The following is a 22,985-nucleotide window of genomic DNA, read 5'->3' on the forward strand; positions in this document are numbered from 1 at the left end:
CCAGGTATAATCAGTGTTGCGAATCCGACACCTGACAAGGTTATGCCTGCTTGTTTTGTCCGTCACAGATAACCTTTTTCATAAAGAAAAAGGGTTTATTGGAATGAATAGAGTGTTTTCCTCTCAATAGGTAAACAATCAACCATTTAACAAGTTAGTGTGGATCTGTCAAAACTGATGATTCCAGCGTTTAACCTACACTCAAAGACAGATTGCAGCATTTATCCTGGAACACTGCATTGCTAGTCTCCGTAACTTTAGCTCATGAAGTTAATGAGATTGAAGCTTTGCATGCTCCTGTACCATGCAGTATTCCACTGTAATAGTTGTAATTATCACTGATCCGTTTACTCTTGAAGTGGTTTCAGAGCTCCACGACCAAACCAAATGATTTATTTTGACTATATGATTTTTAAATCCTGCCTCTCCCGCAGCAGTATCTGTGCTCCTACTAGATATCCGGAAAATCAGTAGGCTTTAACTGGACAAGACAAAAACTATCCAAGCCCAATCAGGCTTTCATAAATTACATCCCCATTAAAACCAGGATGTCCACCTAAGAACAATCCATCTACAGGTGGTGCATAATGCCTTGTTATGAGTAACGAATCCTTGGCAGGCAGGCAGGCAGAAGCACCCTGAGGAGAGGAAAAGGGGATACTGCTACTACTAAGTGCAGTTGTAGTATTAGATATTTGTGAGGACACCACAGGAAAAACTGAGACCGGTGGACTTGAGGAATTTTTTGGTTGGGCAATTTTTCACATCTGGCGAATTTCAGGGGGTGTTCGTTTTTTGTTCTCCAAACCATAGCAAACCCTTATTTTTTTTTTCTTATTTTTTTTTTCTTTTTATCTCCTCACCATCTATCTCCGTTAACCAGGATCATAAAGTTGGATTTGGATATTTCTTGCTCTATGTAACCTTCAAGAACAAGCTGCCTGATTAACTCTTTACTGTGCATGACAGTATTGTCTATTATCGATTTCATGTGGGTGCATATCTTAAGTATAGAAATACCATTCACTCCGTTCCTTTTTAAGGTCTGGCTTGACAGCACGGCTGTCGCCATACACTTATGTGAATACCATAGCAAACGGTGTGTTACGCTCCATTAGAGATAGACTTGCACGATTAGAGGAGGACATAGCTCGTCTGGAGCGGGACTGTTGGACTTGGCCCTTTTTGGCAGGTTCATCCCTAAACTTTTTGCCTGCTCCTAGCCTTTTCTGTGACATGGTGTTGGTGGTTTTAGGCCTCTGGGCACTTTAGCACTGTGGTTCAGTGTAAAGTGCGTGCGCTCTCTGTTACATTTGGTAAGGTTGGCCTGCCCTCCCATAGGAATGCATTGGGGATCCCCTGCCCAGTGTCAGTAGTAATTCCTGATATGGGAGGAGCAGCGTGGTCGAGTTTCATATGTATGGAATTGTAATAATTAATGCTACGCAATGGTGTGCGCAGATTTATTATGATTATTGTAGAAATGCCACTTTTAGACGTTGGCATTTCTGTGTGCTATGTGTCTGCCCGCCTGATGTGAATTGCATGTCTGGCTTGAGTGACAGGGGCTGGGAGGTGTGTGTAGCTCCAGGAGGGGCAGGATGAGTCCGCGCTAGGCTGAATGGGACATCTGCATTGGGAGTAGTGGGAGGAGTAATCCACTGACCTTGAATAGGACTGTGCCCAGCTTGGACAATGCTGGCTCCGCCCCCTGTGGTGTGTCTGAACACCTAGCCCCCACCTGGCAAAGGGGAAGAGGAGCTTGGAGAACAAAGTGTTCCAAATCCCCCCCTGAAACAGTTGCATCTGGTTCTCCCAAACTCTACACTTCAGACAAACGAATGCCTGGTATAAATATAGGGGCTGTGACCCCATGAAGTTGTTCTCTTCTATGCTGGTGTGCTGTTCCTGACTTGGGGGCGTGCTGCTGCTGGGGCCCAGGAGGAACCGCCATGGGGGCTTACCCCCCCTGCTGGAGGACCCTGTGTGCTGGCCTCCCTGGGCCCAGCTATGCCCCCTGGACCTAGAGGAACATTTTGCTTGGACCTATTCAGTTTCCAGCAGGACTGCGCGTGCTTTGCTGAGTTTTCCCCAGGGAAGAGGAGGAGCATGGGCTGTGCAGCACTGAGCGGCAGCCTTGTTAGAGGGAATCCCAGCGTGAGGGATTCCCCCGTGATGCTGCTGGAAGTGGGAGCCCACCCCGCTTGATGGATGTTCGTGAATTGGGGTGCCCACCCCGCATTTGTGCGGGTTGTGGCGGGTGCCCACCCTGCCATTGTCTTTGTTTAAAACAGGAGCCTACCCCATATTGCCGAGAATCATCGCCGTGGCCCGGCGCGACCAGGAAGCCGGGCAGCCTTGCCTGTTTGTGGGCGGGGCCTACGCCCCCTACGCATGTCCGGGGATCCGTACGGAGCCTCGCAGGCTCCACATTGAATTCCCGGGTCCCAGGAGGGCGCTTGGGTGAAGTGAGGAGAGAGAGTCCCCGAGGAGCGGGGGCTCTCCTGAGCATGCTGACGGTGGTGCGGTTCTCCCGTATGCGAGGGAGAGCCCCGCAGTGTCCGCAGCAAAGGAGAACAGAGTGCTGGGACCAGACACGGCACCCTGTCGGTTCCGGTCCCAACAGCGAGGGAAGACCTTAACAGAGTCCTGCCCAGAGCCGGTGAGTGGGGCTTCTCAGCTGTTCTTTGTGGTGCCGATCGAGGCACAGAGTGAGTCCTTAGTCCTGAGCGGTCCCGCCGTTGCGGGCCGCTCCAACGTTGGGGGGCCAATTTTATTTGAAGAGCCCCAGTGGAAGCCCCGAGGGCACAGACGTGCCAGGGCCCGTGCCCCTTACCTTTTGGCTATTTTCTACAGCTGCCCCGCTTGCTAGAGGGCAGCTGCACCGATGGGGGCAATTTGATTTAGAGAGGCCCAATGGAGCTGAAGGGGCACAGATGTGCCAGGGCCCTTTGCCTTGGTTATTACCAGCTGCACCGCCCCAGCACTGGCAGCTGCAACATTTTGGACTACATTTCTTTGGGGCATTTTTGAATGAGATAGGAGTGAGATACACTCCTCTGCCCCAGCGCAATTGCGCACGTGGATTCTGCTGCATTGGCAGCCGCCCTGACATTTGGACATAGGGCATTTGAGACCTCTGAGATGGCCAGTTGGCCAGGGGGACTGTTAGGTTGTTAGGGCGCCAAGCCCTAATGTGATTTATGTGGTGCGCAGGAAATGTGATTCATGTACTGTGATTTATGCACCCTGTTTTATGCCTCTAATGTGGTTTATGTTTATGAGGTTATTTGCATATTATGGGTTATGCTTGTGAGGTTATTCTCCACTGTGATTTATGCCTAATATGATTTATGATTAGGAGATTATGGCCTAATAGGTTTAGGCTTATGAGGTTGGCGCATAATTTTACGCCTGATGTGATACTGTGCATAATATGGTTTATGTTGCAGGATGATGCTGAGTACAGTGTTTGCCAGTAATTACTGGTTATGTTCTACGTTTATTATTTGGTTCTACATTTACTATCTTTACTTTGTGATGGTTGTGACAGGGGCACAATTGGCCCTGTCGTGTATATAATCCCCTGTAAATATTGCCTAGTGCCAGTTGGCACAGCGTATATTGTGTGATTACTATTCTAATGTGTTTGACAATACAAAGGCTATTTTTATATATAACCTTGTGTGGAGTTCCTTTTGTGGTGTGCCTAGTATGTTGCTGTTGTGTGTATGTTGCGCAAACGCTTTACACATTACCTCCGGGATAAGCCTGACTGCTCGTGCCAAGCTACCAAGGGGGTGAGCAGGGCTCATCTTCGGCATGTAACTCCCTTGCCCTGACTAGAGTGGTGGTTTCTACCTGGCTTTGGCGCGAGCCTTATCCAACCAGAAATCCCATTTCTAACAGGGACCATCTACGGTCTGGGGATAACAGGTGACTAGATGATATTAAACACGCTCTGAGGAGTATCACAGCGAAGTCAAACACATAGGCAAATATGCTACCGCGCGTATATACAGAGATGGCGAACTCCCAGGGGCTGTCCTAGTGAGTGTGCGGCGCCTCAAAAGAGAAGCCAACGCGATCATTGAAATAAGTTTGTCCACGATGCAAATGGAATAGCTGATGGGTTCAGCAGGTACTATGCTGATTTATATAGGTCTAGGATTGCGCAAGATGATAATGCCATAGAGTACTTGGCGCATATATAGATGTCATGGCTCACAGACTCACACAGAGAACACCTTATGGCCCCTCTAAACCCCAGAGAAATTAGGGTTGCGCTTGTCTCTATGCGATCAGGGACTGTACCTGATGTTGATGGCTTAACTGTAGCCTTCTACGAAGCTTATCAGGATCTACTCATTCCTTAACTAGTCACTTTATACGAGGAGATGGCGCAACAAAAAGTGATGCCCCCTTCAATGAGAGGGGCCATAATCTTCACCATTCTTAAGCCAGGAAAGTCCCTGGCAGACTGCTCATCCTACAGGCCTTTATCCCTTTTAAAGGTGGACTCTAAACTCTTTGCTAAAATACTCTCAAACAGTTTAGCCCCCCTAATCCTGTCGCTGGTAGGGACGGAGCAGGCCGGGTTTGTCCTGGGTCGCAATTCAACTCTTAACATCAGAACCGTTTTAGGCACTATCCAACATGTAAACCCAGAAGTCAAAGTTGCAGCGGTTTTATTAGACGCTGAGAAAGCGCTTGACTCTGTGGAATGGCCATTTATAGAAGCGGTACTACGACGCATTGCCGTCTGAGAGACGTTTCGCCAGCTGGTAAAGGTGCTATATGAGGCCACGGATGCCAGTCAGACTGGGGAATAGAGTTACAGATCCGATTCACATCTCCAGGGGCTCACGTCAGGGATGCCCCTTATCCCCATTGTTGTATGCATTGTTAATGGAACCCCTGTTGTGTGCATTGAGAGTATCATAGTCCTAGAGGCGTGCGCTTCCCAGGCTATCAACAGATACGCCGATGATATGCTTCTATATGTGAGAGACCCGGAGACCCATCTCACTCAGGTACTCACGGAGGTGGTTAGGTTCGGCCAGCTGTCCGGTTTAAAGATTAATTAGAATAAATCATGAATTTTACCATTACATTAACCCAAAAAACAGTCCCAGTACATCTGGAATTTCCACTGCAGTGGACTGAGGATTCTGTCTGCTACTTGGGTATACAAATACTCACTGACTCTGCAATAGTACTTCTGGACAATTACAGTAAAGCTATAGGCAAGCTCGAGGAGGACATTGCTAAATGGCTAAGACTGCCACTCTCGTTACTCGGGCGAGTTTCGCAAACAAAAATGGTTATCCTTCCAAGGTTTCTCTTTCAAAATATTCCCATGCTCCTCCAGGCACATATATTTGCCAAGATCAAGTTGCTCCTGATTAAGCTAGCCTGGGCTGGTAAGCAGCCCAGGTTAAGTGGGAAACACACTTCCGTACTCCATGGGGGGGCTCAACGCCCCAGACCTAGAATTATATTATAGGGCTGACTGGAGCTCTCATGCCCATGCATGGATGCACGGCCCAGAGGATCTCCCACACTTATATATAAAGTTGCTACTGACCAGGTCACATTACCGCAAGTAATATTTAAATACACCGTCTAGGGCACACAGCATTTTAGACTCTCTCAACCCTACCATACATGCCTGGCGAAATTTACTTGATAGTCAAGCGGAGGCGCTCATGTCCTCCCCCCCCCCCCCCCCCCTGGAATGGTGCACCTGGCTCCCGACGGGAAAAGGCAGGGAAATCACCAAAGCCTTACAAAAGGTGGGCATTGCTGAAGTAGGTGACTTATTCAATGCGGTTGTACTGCGCCGGTGGGAGGATATTAGCAGAGGGGCTCTCTCGGTCTAAGATCAGTACCTGTTTTTTAGAGTCAAGCATGCTCTACAAGCCCTGCTAGGCGATAGCCTGCAGGAGCCAGAGGAAATGTTGGCCCTCAACCACATTATTCGAAACCCCTCCCTATCTAAACTGGTTGCAAGCATTTACAGTATTGTACAGGAAAATAGAAGACTGCTCCTCCCAAAGCCAAGGCAAGACTGGCAAAAAGACCTAGCCCAGGTGATAGACGATGACACTTGGCGATACTGTTGCAAAGCGACTAAACGGATCTCATTAAATGGCAAACACCGCCTTATCCATTTCAAATATATAAATAGGGTATAATACACTCCTGACCGGCTATACAGGTATGGACTAAGGGACTCGGTGGCCTGTAACCGTTGCTTAGAGACGGAATCCACTTTTATACATGTTGCATGGTACTGCCCTAAAGTCTTGCAGTTTTGGGAAAAGGTGTTTTAGATCCTTAACGATCTCACTGGACTCTCACTCACCCCCGATCCGTTCATTGCTTTACTGGGCTACAATAAGAAAATCAGCAAAGGTGAGCGCTGGCTAGTAGCAGACGCCCTTTTGCTGGCCAAAAGACGGGCAGCTATGCGTTGGGCTAGAGGCCCAACGCCAACAACAGAAGATTGGACCAAAGACCTGATATATGGCAACACCCAGGCAGACAAATATAGCGAACTTCTCCCCCAACAGAGCCGTCCTAAAGTGGTCTGGGGGGCTATTTAAACAATTTAAAAAAGGAGACGGGGGGGGGGCCTGAGGGGACGGGGAATGATGAATCAGGCACTTGATAAACTGAAAAGGGGAATGGGGAAGTAGCAAGGATACAACTAAGAAAACAATGTAGTCTAATCATTTCCTTTGTCAACTTCCATATAAAGGGGACTGTTGTAGCGATGCATATTGTGTTTGCTCATTTATGTAGGTCTGATCTCTGTGTATTAGTGTGCAGAATCAATGTGATCTGAACTGTGCCTGTACCTTGAAGATGTGTAACTGTATCAGTGTTAAGTTAATTGAAAACTAATAAAGAAAATAAAAAAATAAAGTTATGTGAGTACCACTAGAAAAGGGCTTTAGCTTCGCCCACATTATGGGAGCCAGGTGTACATGTTTTGATTTGACAGAAGATTAGTCCTTCCACAAAAAAGTACTTGCCGTCCACAAGCTGTGATCATTTGGTTAATTCATGCAGCTGACAGAGCTTGACTTTCAGTGGCACATATGACATTGTAATGCTGTAAAAGTGTCTTAGATAACTAGATGCTTTATGGGGTTTGTCTTTCTCTGGCAGCAGCACAGATGGGAGGAGAGCAGTCATTAACCTACACAGATTTTTAGGTCTGGCTTGACAGTGCAACAGTCACATGAATGTTAGACCTACACCAATATTATTCTACTGTGCTTTGCTTCCACACAAATACATATGCAGTTTACTGGTAATGCTTCATATTAGCATACAATGTTCCTTAAAGCCAGACCTATTGGCTTTGGCAATGCTTGTTTTTTTAAACACATTAGCAGGCTTTTTCAGTAAGTTCATTAAACGTATTTTCTGAACATGTTGCCTACTAAAGGTATGTTTCTTTGTTTAGCTTACTGTTAAATTTACTAATATGTTTTTAAAGATGTGTTCCAGGAGTCTATGCAAGTGCAGCGATAGTTTACCATTTATAAATTTGCAGAGAATCCCTATGAAGATATACTAGAATTACAAATTATTAACACTTTCTTCTCTCAGTTATAGTCACTATCTCTTGAACTACGTTGACACCAATGGTGCACAAAAATGTACGTTCAGGTCTATATAAAATGTCAATGCTCTTTTGATGCAAACTCCTATCTTTTTTTTATTTCAGATTCAGAATGCTGGTAATAAACTAGGTAGGCGCTGTGATATGTGTTCCAACTATGAGAAACAGCTTCAGGTCATCCAGATACAAGAGTCTGAGACAAGAGACCAGGTGAGAGTTTGCTACTCAGAGAGTGCAAGTCTAGAGTTTCTTGTCACACTTTTGTTTGCACTGAGCAGGTTTACATGGGTTAAACAAAATCACTACAAGCATTCTACTCTCAGGAGTATACCAGAACTTTGCCTTGGGTACATAATCCCTAAGGGAAAATGTAAAGCTTTCGACATAAACAGCCTTCGTCCTTAATAGCAGAAGTGTTATTAATCCGAGCAATCAAAATAGGTGATCTGTGATCAAAAACATCTGCAAGTGGGTGGGGGAGTGGGATGGTGGATGTTGAGGAAATGTACCGTTGTTGAATTGTTTTCTGCCATCTTGCCGCATTCAGGGGCTACTGCGTTGCTCTACATTGTGGAAAATTATGTGCCTGATTACTGTATTGTGCTGCTGCTAATAAATACAATAAAAACAAGTTTAAAAAAAAAAAAACATCTGCAAGTAAATATTCTATCTCTGAACATTACATGCTGATTATTATTCAGCACAGAAAGCAGATCTGTGGTTCATGTAGAATCGAACCACACAAATATGTGTGCATGTCGGGTAAGACAGAGTTTGAGAGTCTTTAGTGTCTGTAGTGTTTAACGTTTGGCGTCACTGTCGTTGCTCTTAGCGAGCACATATATTCTTTATTTCCATTCACCTGAACTCTTAGCGTGTGCTTAGCCTTCTAAGCCCACTATATTCTGCATTGAATCCCCATCGCAACATTTTCTCAAATGGACAATGTTCCATTATTTGTTTAAAGCACCTACAACAGACAATACCGAGATGTAATCCTAGATTTTATACTCATCAGTAAAATCCCTATTGCACAGTAATTAAACTCTTTACAACTACACATGCCTTCACCATCAAGTGGGTAAATAGTGGGGGAGAGATAAAGGAGTGTCAAGAGGAAATGAAAAGGCATACTTCTCCAACAGGGTACCTGCAGTAAGTCCTTAATTCTGCAAACTTGTGTTGACTCTATATTATCAGATAATCAAGGTAAACTGCCAATGCAGAATCTGGGACAGTCTTAAACCTAATGCATGCATGTGTGAGGCAATGTGTCTCTAAACGGCACCAAACATGAATGAAATAATTAGCATTTCAAGGAAATAAGCCCTTTGGCGTTAGTAACAAATTTTAAACCATGAACGTTTATTTGAATAATTCAAGGTAAAATACAAACTGCAAACGTAGTAGTTAGAATGAATATCAGTTCAATATAGGGAATTAGCATAAGGCGCAATCAAAGAGCATGACGTGAAATAAAGATACAGAGGAAAATATTCCGAAGTATGAGACACACCGAGGTTTAGTATCTAGAGTCGAGGAGCCAAAAAAGACTGGCTCACCCTCAAAATGTACCATCTTTTATAGAAAAATTCAAGACTATATGTTCCCACTGCTTTATAAGCCTTGATTTATCTCTAAATTTGCTTTAAAATGCACCATTTGCCAATCTTTTTACAATTTTTTCTCTGGAGGAGGACCCAGCCTGGATCTCACATTTGTCCATTAAGCTTGCTCGCATCACTCACTACATAAGTCATACCAAACGTTTACGTCCACCACTTCCAAATATCACCAGCCGCCTCTGCTTGATATTGGTTATTATGCTGAGCTATTTATTTGAAATGAAAACCTCTTTTTGAGGCCCACTTGGAAACCCCAGCAGTGTGTTTGTTTGTTTATTTAGACTTTATTATAGCCACCATAAAAGCACAACAGATTCAGGGCTAACTGGAAAAAAAATTATCGTTTTCCTTTACACAGTGGTTTCGTTTTAAATGTATTGATTGTGGAGCCAATAAATAAAAATAATTCCCTCTGTGTATGTATTCCTTTTTTATGATCACTTACATATCCTTACTCAAGTTCAACCCACTCAATGTTAATGTTCATGTGAACAAACAAAACTCTCTCTTAATGCACATACAACAAAGTTCAGAGAGTGGAACCACCAAGAGCACAATGTAACAACAATTTGTAAAAACGAAAGATTAATTGGCCTAGACAATGTTATTTATCATTTACCTCAATTTATTAAAACAATATATCAAATTTTAAAAACCATGGATTCACCATATATAATAGATTTTTTTCAGATACATGGGTTGCATGAATTACAATTCTTTTCAAATTTCCCGGTGATGTAATCACAATCAAAGTAAAATTAACAATGAAACATATCTGATAAAAGCAAACAATACAAAAGCCAGAAATGTGTCAACGCGTTTCGGTGGATCTTGCTTTTATGCACCACCTTCCTCAGGACAGTATTAAAAACATTATGATCTGTGAATAAAATTACAACAAAAATATCCAATGAGTCATATCGTTTTTTAGGTCTCGACCTTGCTATCGCGTAAGCGATCGCAAAGCGAGACTATAGAGAGCGGGTAAAAAGTGCTCCCAAAAGGCGGATTGCATGGCTAGCACGCGCACAATCACGCGCATCGTGCCGCCATGCACTCCGCTTTTGGGAGTACTTCAAAGGGTCCGCTCCCCCGCCCCCAAGCGCGCTCGCGCCACGCTCCGCTGGGCTGGTCTTGTTTTTAATGTATGCACTCTGGCGCCGCTCTCCCTACCACGGCACCCGGTTTCATGTTGGTTTTTGTTTTTTAATTAATTGATGTTGACCGTACAGGCTGCCCTTATGCAGAAGCTCTTTGTACAACTCTATTATTTGGCTGCATTTAAATGCCTGCCACGAGTACTTGTGCGACGAGCTGAGCTAGCGGCTGAGCGAGGACAAGCAGATGGAGAGGGACCTGCGGGTGCGGCTCTCCTAAACTATCTGGAACAGCCTGGTTTACATTACCGCATTTATTTACATTAAGCTGCCACCCCTCTGAGGTCGCTGCTTTTTTATTAAAATATGTACAATTATTTGGCGTCGGCACAGGGGTGATTACGTGATTTGCCCAGTTCAGCAACACTGAGGCTCGAAAACTGATCCTCAGGTCAGGAGTCAGCAGCTCTGATGCAGCTGGTCTTTGGAGGAGGGGGGAGGGTACAGTCGGTACCACTCTGTGTGCTTGCTTTTGGATATTGCAGCACTTTCTAGTTGCAATATTAGCAACCCGAGGTGTCACCAAAGTGCCTTGATCACCGCCACTCTGTTGATTAATGCTCTGGCAGTGGAGAGGGGTGCCCCTGCTGTCACAAAGTGAATCTAATTTTTTTTAACCTCCCGCCACATTAGTTCCGCTCCCCAGCCACTCTCCTGCCCGTCACTTTCCACCCTCGTTGCACTAAAACAGAAAGTGAAAGTAAGTAAAAGCGCCTCGTTAAACTGTACCATGGTTGAGCACTGGCTGACCCAGAGCACGCCGGAAAATACAGGTATTTCCAATGCAGGCTAGTCATGTCTCGCTCTCAGCACACAGTGTGCTCCTAAGCATACATCTCTTCTTCGCCCCTCCTAAGTGTCTATCGGAGTCTATACCCTGTCTTGGCACACCTCCCTCCCCAGCACACCATCCCACACGGTCCCCAACTACCGCCAAAACATTTGAACCTCGGTCTGTCCCACTTCATCTGTCTCTGAGCCTGTCTATTCTGCTATCCCAGAACTCACGATCAGACTCCTCTGCCCGTGAGTCTTTCCGACTCCCCTCCCTACCTGAGGCCCTCAGTTCAACTCTTCCCCCTCGTCCTTCAAAACTTTCGGAAACTTGCAGGTGAGTTTTACCTCCCCCCCCCCCCCTACCCCTGCCCCCCCCCCTGCTTTTGCTCTGGCCCCTCCCACCTGTCCATCAACCTTCCGGCACCCTGGTGCTGCAGTCATAGCTAACTCTTGCATCTGCTCTTGCTGGCTGTCGGCTTATTGATAAATTAGCCACCTCTTTCTTCATTGCACCCTCAATTCCATCATGTGGGCCTGTTTCACCCTCACATGATCTGCCCTCTCTTGCCCTTGGTGCCTTTCAGTTACTCTCAATATCCCAGTCATTTAACTCCTTAACACATACGTAAAAATAATTGCAATTTACAACGGCGATAGCGCCAACAAATACAAGACCTATTACATAAGTAAAAAAACATTGCCTTTTTAAAAAAAAAATGTTTTAGTTTCAACAAGCATGTTGACAAACAAATACATTTGAGACAGTTAGCAATATCGGGTAGTGAACAACCCCCCTTCCCACCCTCCAACAGAGCAGTCGACAATACAATGTGCATTTGGAGGAATCTTGTACATCATGGACAAACCTGAGCGGAGTAGCAAAAACATTGCCATTTACAATGCAAATAGCTCCAACTCCAACAAATGCGAGACCTATTGCATTTACAATGCTTGTATATAATATATTCCAAACATTGTCAGGATTCTATATTATTGCTGTTTGTAGTAACACTTTCATTGTTTGGAAAAAGGAGAGTAAGGGTTCTTGGAAAGAGGTGAATGGGAAAGAGATATGTAAAATAGTTGATAGAAAGCAAAGGCAAGAAAGAGGAAAGAAGAAAGAGTAGAAAAAAAGAAGAAAAGAGAAAACCAAACTTCCCATCATTCGTTATGCTTCTATTCCTTCATTCAACTGTGCACAAGCATTTCCTCTGTTTACTAGTTTTATAAAAGCCTCCCATTTCATGCAATGGGAATGTTTTTCTTAGCTGTTTCTCTTAGCTTTTCCCATCATTCATTCACTTTTTTCTTTCTTTAAATTAGTGGCTGCATACCTTCAATTCTAATGCAGATTCTTCTCTTGTTCTATTTCAAATCGGAACCTACTGGGTTTTTTCAATCTTTCCTTGTCTCTGAAAGGTAGAACATTTCTATTAATTTACCTCCCTTATGATGATATTTCTTAGGTTCTATCCGTGAGATAATCCTACACTCACCTTAATTTTCGAAGCGAGATTTAAACATGTTAAATTCTTTATAAAACCACAGTCGATGTTGTATCCCTTATATTAATTTATCCTAAAGGTACATCACCTATTGAAGGAAAAAAAAAAGGGGGGCCATTTTTACTAATAATACATTTAGTTCCGCCAGTTTATTATTCCTTTCCCTTTTATATTTATGTTCAGATTTTTTCAAAAAACTCACCGATGTTCTATTATTGGGCATATTCCTCATTGGGACATAAACCAGCGCTTTGCGGTAAAACGACGGAAATTAAATATAGGTCCGCCTTTTACAATTCCAATGGGATTAATCAATTCTCCCAAGAGTTCTTAAGATTAAAAGAGAAAATCCGGTATTTAGCGATTCAATTCCTTCTCAGATTATACTATTGTTTTATATAAATATAATGCAATATCGCTCATCGAGGCCCATCCTCATGTCTTATTAAACTATACGAAGGCTGCTATGTAGAAAGTAATTTTAAACAGTCACCATATGACGTCTGAATTTCTATTAGAAAGTTTATACTACCACATTGATTGAGGTGCACATTTTAATGTCTAAAGATATAGGATTTGAGATCGACAGTAAATCTTTTAAAAACTAAATAACCTTTAGAAACATACATGATGTTATTAAACTCTGCTTAATTTTGTTTTTGTGTTGCAACCATTGTCCTCGTTTGATATACCGCTTAGAAAAACTATGGCTTCGTGCATACAACGAGCATATAGTTTAACCAGGCTGAAAACATACCTTAATATTCAAGTCCTCTTTTCTCACTACATCCCACCCCCCCCCCCCCCCCCCGATGAGCAGTTGCTAAAATACCAATTTGGTACAATTAAACTGGATAAAAGTAACTTGTCATTTGTAGCACACAGAAATGGCACACATATGTAATTATTTCACTTTTATGAGTGGGCAAAAAAAATCTGTATACTGTTTCATAAACGCCAGTGTGCTTTACCACATTTAATTCTGCAGAATCTATCATAATAGGAATGTAATTTGAGTTATGTCTCTTTGAAAGAACAGACGTTTTCGAGGCAGTAATTCTGTACTTCTTTTTTCCATACAGTCAACACTGATTAGTCTAGAAGGTCAAAGACTCAGGGTATTTTTCTTCACCGACCAGAAATTTAGCATTGTTGGTGTAGCATAGGTTTTCTTGCAGTGCAGCATGATTTGATGTTCCAGAGTCAATGGAAGTGTCTTTGCTGCACAGCTGTAGCAATCCAACATTACGAAGCCTATGTGACCGATTCAAATCTATCCCACTCCTGCGGCGATTCTTCCCTCTCACTCTGTCATTGGACGCCAAGGCAGCAGTAGATCAGGGAAACATAGAAAAGGCGACGAGAAGCAGGGCTTCCCCCACAATGGAATAAGTCGGTCACATGACATTACATGTACATTCATTTTTATTTTTGTCACTCCTTTGGAAAAAAATATTCTAGGATCCCAAACACATTTTCAGTGGAGAGAAAAACTGTCTAATAATGGAAGGAAAATACATATTTAAAAACATTTTATTTTTATATTTAAATAGAAAGTATATATACAAAAATGACTACAAAATAAATAAAAATGTGCTTTGAAGCTGACTAAATCCATTTTGTGCTCCTTTTAAAAAAGAAAAGAGAAAAATTAAAGGAATCAAATTCTCTAGTCATACACTGTACCGTCATTAAAGGCAACCAAAGAGCTTTACAGCCCTAGAATCCAGCAGAGTGGCAGTTTTTCCCACAGTCCATGTTTCCACTCTGTGAGTATTTTCTTTCTATGGATGGCTTTGCCTATCATATAATTTGTTGCAGAAACTGTGTTAATAAACTATAATTCTAGTGGAATACAAAATTTGTTTTACCCAGAAAACCTGTTTTTTCTGTCTAGAACAGTCTCTTGGTCCGTGAAGGTGGGCCCCAGTAAAAAGATAATATGGACCTCAATCAAAGAGGGAACCTTATCTTTTGATTAGGAGATTGAGGAAGCTATGGAGGAGGATAAATAACAGCAACATTCAAGAAGGATATGGTTTGCTTGATGTGGAAGGTTTAGGGTAGGGGTTTTGTAATACCCCATATAGTCTGGAGATTGGTTAGTCTGTTACAGAAAAATGGATAAGTTTGATGGAGCAGAATTGTTCAGCCTGATCACTGGGAAGTGGACTTGGGCTAGCAGTGGAGAACCTTGAGTCGCAGACAGAACCAATCTGCTAGTGAGGGAAATCGCACTGTAAATCATGAGGCACAATTTACCCCAGTAGAATGTATAGAAAGATACAGATACAAAAGACTGATGTATTAATTCGGGAATCACCCAGATGGAAATAGTAGAGGTTGGAGAGTTATGCTAATAATATGGTCCCATATGCCTGCTAGCACCCCAAAAGTTGTCCGTCAGTCTTTATAAAGTGCGGCTTATCACCCCTGGGACATCCAGGTACTGTCGACTTTAGTCGAAGATTCCAGTCTTGAGTCCCGACCTGAAGTCTGCGAGTGAAGGTCAGGTTCAAAGGCGGAGGGGGGAGTTCGTTCTAGGACTTGGCAGCGAGATAGGGGAAGGAAAGACCTCCACTTCAGCTCTGGCGGATGAGGGGGAGGGGTGCGCAAGGGAGAGGGAGTCGGAGCAAAGTTGTCTGGTGGGTTGGTGGAAGGTCGGGTGGTGGCTGATGTAGGTGGGTCCGATGTGGTTGAGGGCTTTGTAGGCGTGGTTTAGCAGATGATGCTTATGGGCTCGGAGGTGAAGGACAGAAGGGGGATTCTCTGCGTGCGTCCTGTGAGGAAGGAGGTCATCCACTTAAGGGCATTTCCACGGATGCCGATGTGGTGGAGTCTTGTGATGAGGGTGTGGTGACAAATGGTGTTGAAGGGCGCTGAAAGGTCGAGGAGGATCAGGGCTGCTGTCCCGCCTCAGTCAAGGAGGGATCTGATGTCATTGGTAGCAGCAGTCAACGTGGTCCTGTGCTGTGCTGGACCGAAAGCTGGATTGGGAGGCTTTGAGTAGGTTGTTTTCTTCCAAGTGTTCGGTGAGCTGGCGATTGATGGCTTTCTCCTGGACCTTGATCGGGAAGGGGGGCAGTAATTCTGGAGTTCGCTGGTGTCTGTGGAGGGCTTCTTCAGGAGGGTTTTTATCTGTGTGTTTCCATGGGTCTGGGATGGTGGCCGTGATGATGGACGAGTTTAGGATTTTGGTGAGTGCACTGCTGATTTTCTTCTTTTCCAGGTTGGAGATGTGGTGGGGGCAGGGGTCTGTCAGTACTCCAGAGTGAATCACGTTCATAATGACTGTGGTGCTCAGCATGGTGAGCGGTTGTCATTCGGTAAGCAGTTGGCGGTGGGTGGATTCTGTAGGTGACAGGAGGTGGCCGAAGTCGGTTGGTTGTGGGTCGAAGTTGCTGTAGATGTAGGATATCTTGTAGAAGTAGTCCGCCAGGCTGTCGCAGAGGACTTGGGAAGGGCGGTTTGTATTCTCGGTGGCAGATGAGCAGGAGCACTCTCTGTGTGATGCCGAAGAGTTCCTTTGTGTGATTGCCGCTTGTCTCTGTGGTTGGTTAGGGCATCCTTCTTGGCTTCTTTTAGGCAGTGGTGGTATTTGCTGAGGGCTGATTTGAATGTGGTAAGTTCTGTGGGGTTCCTGCCGGAACGAAAATATAATGAACATGCACAACCTGTGTGTCCAGAGAAGAATCTGATTTTCTATACTTTTGGTGTGCTCCTGGGGTATCGCTCTCCGGTCTAGAGCGTTTGAAGTACAAATGCATGAAGTAGCACACCCTGACTAGGGTGGGTCCCCCTAGGCACAATCTGGACCTTGTGGAGGGTATTTCATGTTTAATAATTCAAAAAAGAAAAATCATCCAGAGTTAGAGATTGAATACATTTCGGGCACTAGACTCCTGGTTCACCACTACATACAGGAAGACAACATGAGCATGCTTCACGAAATTGCATTGGGATGGGCATGAAACAGAAGGTCAATTACAATTGTTAACTGTTCGTTTGGATTGATTTCTATGAATTCAACTTCAAGATTATTTACTTTTTGGATTAACTCCTTCAGTGCCCATGACGAGATGGTCACGTCATGGAGCGCGGTTGCGCTGTGCCCATGACGGGACTATCTCGTCATGAACCCCGCCCGCTAATGCAACGCCCGGCACAGGGCGGGGAAAGGGCGGGGCACTGAAGGGGTTAAATACATGAAGTATTCAATGTCAAACTCTGGGTGATTCTTCTTTTTTGAATTATTAAACGTGAAATACCCTCCACAGGGTCCAGGATGTGCCTATGGGAACCCACCGTGTTCCTGCTGGAACGCCGTTGTCTTTCCAGTCGCTTTCACGCTTGAGAGGTCTGAGTTTGGGGGTGAACCAAATGGCATGATCTGTTGGTGTTGGCAGTTTTCATGGGGGCCACTGTGTCAGCGCTCTTAGAAATCCAGTCTGAGAAGTTCTCAATGGCCAGCTTAAGGTAACTGGTGTTGTTGAAGGGGATGGTCCTCCAGGACTCTGTGATGTTGTTCCATCTGCGGTGTGAACGGATGGGGGGGTGGTGGGAGGGGGGGGTTTAGTGGTGGGTCCCTGTGAGCCTGCAATGGTGAATTAGACAATTCTGTGGTTGGTCCAGGTTAGCTCGGTGACATGGCTGTACCTGATTCTGTCGCTAAGTGGAACTAGTGCACTAGTTAAAAACCATGCAATGGAGTTGTAGGTCTATAAAATTAGTTAAAGGCAGCCCAATTATACACACAAACTCTTTAGATTCTTCAGAGGAGAGGGCGGCAGTTTGCATCATGGGGACTGTGGCTAATAAAGATATTAGAAGATTTCATTGATATACACAAATATCAAACCTAAAATATTGGATTCCTTAAAAACATAAATATTGAATACAAACTACTGTTATTCAAAAATGTCTTAGGTTAAAACTATCTAGACCAAAAATAGAGAACAATTATACAGACTTTTAAAATTAATATAAAAATATCCAAACTATAGAAAAGCAAAATATACACTTAAAAATATAAATTTTAAAATATTATTTATTTTATTAAAATCAATTACAAACTTCAAAATGTGCACGCATTTTATAAAACATATAACATTAAACAAATCAATAACCTTATAATGGTATGAATATTAACATTAAAAATATTTAAACATGCATATATATTACATAGAAAACAATTTACATAAAAAAATTATTTCTTTAAAAAAGCATATTAAAAACTGAATATAAACATTTTGTTTAAATATTGAAACAATAAAATGTATTTAAAATTTACAAATATAAAAAAAAGTACATATTTAAAAAAATAAGCTGAAAATTACAAGAGCCTTTTAAAATTCTAAGCACAGGATTAGTTTAGATTCGTAAAATACCATCATATCCAACCTGGAATAAATAAAAGCAGCCCCTGATACTTATTTCGCTCTTAATAGAGCTTGTAAGAGAAGCATAGCTTTGCTTTAACACCACTAAGGACCCAGTTTAAATCAAAGCAATACCCTTTCAGGCGTTCAGCCCTTCATAAATTATGCAAAAAAAGTAGTGAACCCTTGATAGTTCCCAGGCTTTAGGGGGAGAGCAGCTCTTTCATATGGAGCACTCTGCAACACCGCAGACTCTTTAAAACCGCTCACCTCCAATGTTTGTTTTTTTAGCCAGGTTTTTAAGCATAGGATCAGCACAGTGACATGCACGCTGAGCTAGGAAAGTGACAAAACCTTTTGACTATATCTTCTATTTCAGTGATTACACCCCCACAGAAACCCCTGAACCCGAAAACAATACCCATCCCGGAGTCCTAAAATGTCCTTGTTACCCATATTCTCTGCCATCCCTGAGCCCTAAAAACTCCTTACTACATCTCTGCACCCTAAAATCTAAGTAATAACTTAGTGCAATACTCATCCATGCGTCCTAAAAATAAATCGCTAACCCATTCAATACCCATACTTGCACCCTAAAAAAAAATCATTTGTAACCTGTGCAACATCCATCCCTGCACCCCAAAAACTAATTGCAACTCATGTGCAATACTCATCCCTTGTCTTTCAAAACTAACCACTAGCCCAATGCAATATCCCCTTCTCTGCACCCTAAAAACAAGTTAGTAACTCAGTGCAACACCCTCCCCTGTGTCCTGAAACCTATTTAGTAACCCAGTGCAGTACCCATTCTGCGCTCTGAAAATGAATTACAAGCCTTATGCGTTATCCATTCTACCGCCCTAAAAACGAACTAGTAATACAATGCAATAATCTGTGTCCTAGAAAATAATTATCCCGTTGCAACATGTACCCCTGCGTGCTGCAAAAATTAATTAGTAATCCTGTGCAATATCCCTCCATGCGCTCTCTAAAGTAATTATTAACACAATGCAACACTCTTCCCTCAAATCCTATGAAACCCAAAAACAGAACATTAGCATATTCCAATTTTTAGGATTAGAAGAAATAACTACCCAACAACTCTATAAACCCTACAACTAAAACAATTTGTTCTAGGTATGTGTGACTGTAGATATGTCACGTGCTTTGCATACTCCTGCCATCTAGTGTTGGGTCCAGACGTGTGCAAGTTAGTTTTTTTCAAAGGAGTCTTTCAAGTCACGAGGTAAAGTGACTCCTCCTCCTAGTGATCATGGGCATTGACTCCATTGTTGGATTGTTTTCTTTGCGCCGTCGGGTTCGGTCGTTTCTTACTGTCTTACTCCAGTTGGAGACCATTTTGGAATCTTTTTGGTTCGTAATTCACCCTTACCCTTGTCGGTAATGTTATCGAACACGTTTCCATCTTTGCGTTTCGTACTCTAGAAAGCTATAGCTGGTCGAATCGATGCACTCCTACCATGGCCTTCAGGCTTTCCCCTTCCGGGCCTCTCTATTCATCTCTTCGACTTTCCCTTAGATTGACCTGCTAATGTAAAGGACGCCATTTCGTTTCTGCCTGAAGTGCCACTCTAAGTACCTGCAGACAGACCTCCATCAGGTCTGCAACCTGTGCTGGCCTCCTGATCACAGGGAGGAAGACTGCAAGGCCCGCTGATTGTCCAAGAAGACCTTAGGGGACCGAAGAGCACGTCGCATGGAAATGCAGCGTCAAGAGGTCGACTATACACCGGACATCTTCGGTCAACAGGATGTTGAGGAGGAGGAACTCCACAAGCCCGCTGAGGAAGAGGCTTGTTCCATCGGAGACTCTGACTTACAGATCAACAACTAGATGCAGGACCTTCCACCAGGTTAGCGTACTAGGAGTACTGCCTCCTCCGTCCTGCCACTGAAAACACCTCCGGTTCCGACCGAACGTAAGATTTCCGAGCCGCCACTGCCTCCAGACCATGATCTGAACCAAACATCTGCTATGGATGCCCCAAACTCGGACTCTGCACCGAAAGCACGGCCTAAGCCATTGGCTTCCGCACGGCTTAATTCTCCAGGTGATCCCCTAGGTATCACTCAACAGGGGTCCCTACATTCCTTCACAGGTGGGCAAGAGGGGGTAGGCGGTGGTACTCATAGGGCTACCCAATACCTCGCCATGTCAAAAAAGCGTGATGCGCCACACTAATGACAGCTTTAAGGACCCTGCGCGAGCACGCATTATCACTCCCAGGGTCAGCAAAACCATACAAAGCCGCACCCTCAGACCCTAGGTACATCCAAGGGCAGCTTTCCCCTGATTCATTGGTTGCCTCTGATAAATGTAAGAGGGTGAATTCACAAATCACAACTGACGTCCCACCTCCTTATAATAAGTCTAAGCTAATTGATGCATCAGGGAAGCGAATAGTTGTGTATTTTGCTAATACACAAGGGTGCCGATTACGATCCGGTAAAAAAATTCCCCGTACGACTCGTATCCGGTCTTTTTACCGTACGAATCGTACAAGTGCCGTACAAACTGCCAATTACGATTCGCATGGTAAAAAGTCCATACGAATCGCATTGGGAATTATTCCCCACACGTCCTCGGGTCGGAAAATGTGTCCGACACGTCCACGGACGATTTACCGTACAAATGTGAAAAGTGAAGTCCGACCGCGGAATTACGATCCATCTCATGCGTCCGATGTTACAACCGTATGGAAAAAACACCGTCCGCACCGAACTCCCATAGCAACCATGGAGACATGTGCCCGCATACGCGCCGACCCCCCCCCCCCCCCCCAGCCCCCGTATGTACGCGCCGACCCCCCCCAGCCCCCGTACGTACGCGCCGACCCCCCTCAGCCCCCGTACATCTGAGTCGTACCCCCACCCGTGTATGTACACCCTTGTACGTGTCGAACCCCCCCGTGTACGTTCGAGTCGTACCCCCACCCGTGTATGTACACCCTTGTACGTGTCGAACCCCCCGTGTATGTACACCCTTGTACGTGTCGAACTCCCCCGTGTATGTACACCCGTGTACGTTCGAGTCGTACCCCCACCCGTGTATGTACACCCTTGTACGTGTCGAACCCCCCCGTGTATGTACACCCTTGTACGTGTCGAACCCCCCCCCGTGTATGTACACGGGGGGTTCGACACGTACACGGGTGTACATACACGGGGGGTTCGACACGTACACGGGTGTACATACACGGGGGGTACGACTCGAACGTAAGGGGGCTGGGGGGGTACGACTCGAACGTACGGGGGCTGGGGGGGGTATGACTCGGACGTACGGGGCTGGGGGTGGGTCGGCGCATATGTACGGGGGCGGGAGGGGGTACGGCGCGTACCGGGCCACCTACTCTGGTCGTTTCGCGACGTACTTCGCGTCACGTCACAGCATTCCCGGATCACATTCGTATGTATATTTTCGTCGGTCGGTGTTTTTTACGATTCGTACGGAAATGGTGTTTCCGTGCGAATCGTAATTCCATGTTTGTAAAGTTTTACGACCGGGTACGAGTCGGACGGAGAAAACGCTCCGACCGACGGTTCGTACCCGGTTTTTACCGGATCGTAATCGGCACCAAGGTCTTTTAGCCAGATATGATCATGCCCACTGGGACGAAATGGAGGAACGTCTCCAATACCTCCCAGAGGAACAGGGAAGAAGCGGACAGGAACTTGTGCAGGAGGGTAAACTAATTTCCAATACCTCCATTAGGTGCGCCTTGGTCTCCGCAGATACAACTACCACGGGTATCAATGCAGTGTGTTGTTATGCAGGCATGCTTGGCAGTGTACATCTAGCGTTAAACAAGAAGTCCAGCAAACACTTTTAAATGTTCCCTTTGACAAGAAACGTCTTTGGTCCACAAGTTGGCCAAGCATTAGAAAAGATGAAGAAAGACAGAGGTTGCGAAGTCCATGGATGCACTAAAAACACCCACTCCCTGTGGGTTCTTCTACTGTTCCTCAAATAGAGCAGGCTCAAAAGCAGCATCTTCTGATGCCTCTTCTTCATCTTACTGTTTAGAAATTCACACCTCCCCTTCGCGATGCTCTTACAGGGGCATACATAGGGGTAACCACTCCAAAGGTCGTGGCAGAGTGCTTCCTCACGTAGTGCCACACCCCGCCAAAGAGTGACTTCCTTTGCTTTCCCCGATTAATTTAACTCCTGTCAGGAGTAGATTAAAGCAGTTTCTCCCTACCTGGCGATCCATAACATCAGATCAGTGGATGTTGGACATTATCCCACATGGTTATTGTCTGGAGCTCATCACCACACCTCCACACATTCTACCCCTCACACACAAACTCTCACTGAAACATCAAATACTGTTTAAACAGGAAATGGAAGCTCTGTTGCTTAAATGAGCTATAGAGTCGGTCCTACAACATCAGGGATCGAGGATATACTCCCTTAACGTTTTCATCCACAAAAAGAACGGCTCACTAAGGCCCTTCTTTGGTCTCAGGCCCCTAAATCATGACATCCTGTCTGAGCATTTCCATAGGGTCACCTTCCAAGACGTGATCCCACTTCTCCAGCAAGTCGACATTATGTAAACACTAGACTTAAAGGGCTCCTACTTTCACATCCCAATTCATCCAGCCACCGCAAGTGCTTTAGGTTTCATAGCTAGCAAACATTATCAGTTCAAAGTCCTCCAATTCGGAGTGACTACTGCAACTCGGTTGATCACCAAATGCTTGCGTAGCAGTGGTAGCAGCACATTTATGCAGATAAAACATCCATGTCTTCCCGTATCAGCAGCCCTTAATAAAGCCAGTACCATTCCTCTGTGCCACCAACACATTAAGGTTGCTATAGATCTACTCCATTAACTGGGGTTTACCATCACTGTACAGAAATCCCATCTTGAACCTTTATA

General features: G+C 44.6%; 1 protein-coding gene across 1 annotated transcript in view; it reads left to right on the forward strand.

The window, feature by feature from the left end:
• The window catches only part of RABEP1 (rabaptin, RAB GTPase binding effector protein 1), a 989,154-nt gene that overhangs the window by 609,141 nt on the left and 357,028 nt on the right, over window positions 1–22,985 (forward strand). The window contains exon 10 of the mRNA XM_085649558.1: window positions 7,742–7,846. Coding sequence (XP_085505684.1) covers window positions 7,742–7,846 — 105 coding nt within the window. The remainder of the gene's footprint in view (window positions 1–7,741; window positions 7,847–22,985) is intronic.

Source organism: Triturus cristatus, chromosome 3_2 (genome assembly GCF_964204655.1).
Source record: "Triturus cristatus chromosome 3_2, aTriCri1.1, whole genome shotgun sequence".
Classification (NCBI taxonomy): Eukaryota; Metazoa; Chordata; class Amphibia; order Caudata; family Salamandridae; genus Triturus; species Triturus cristatus.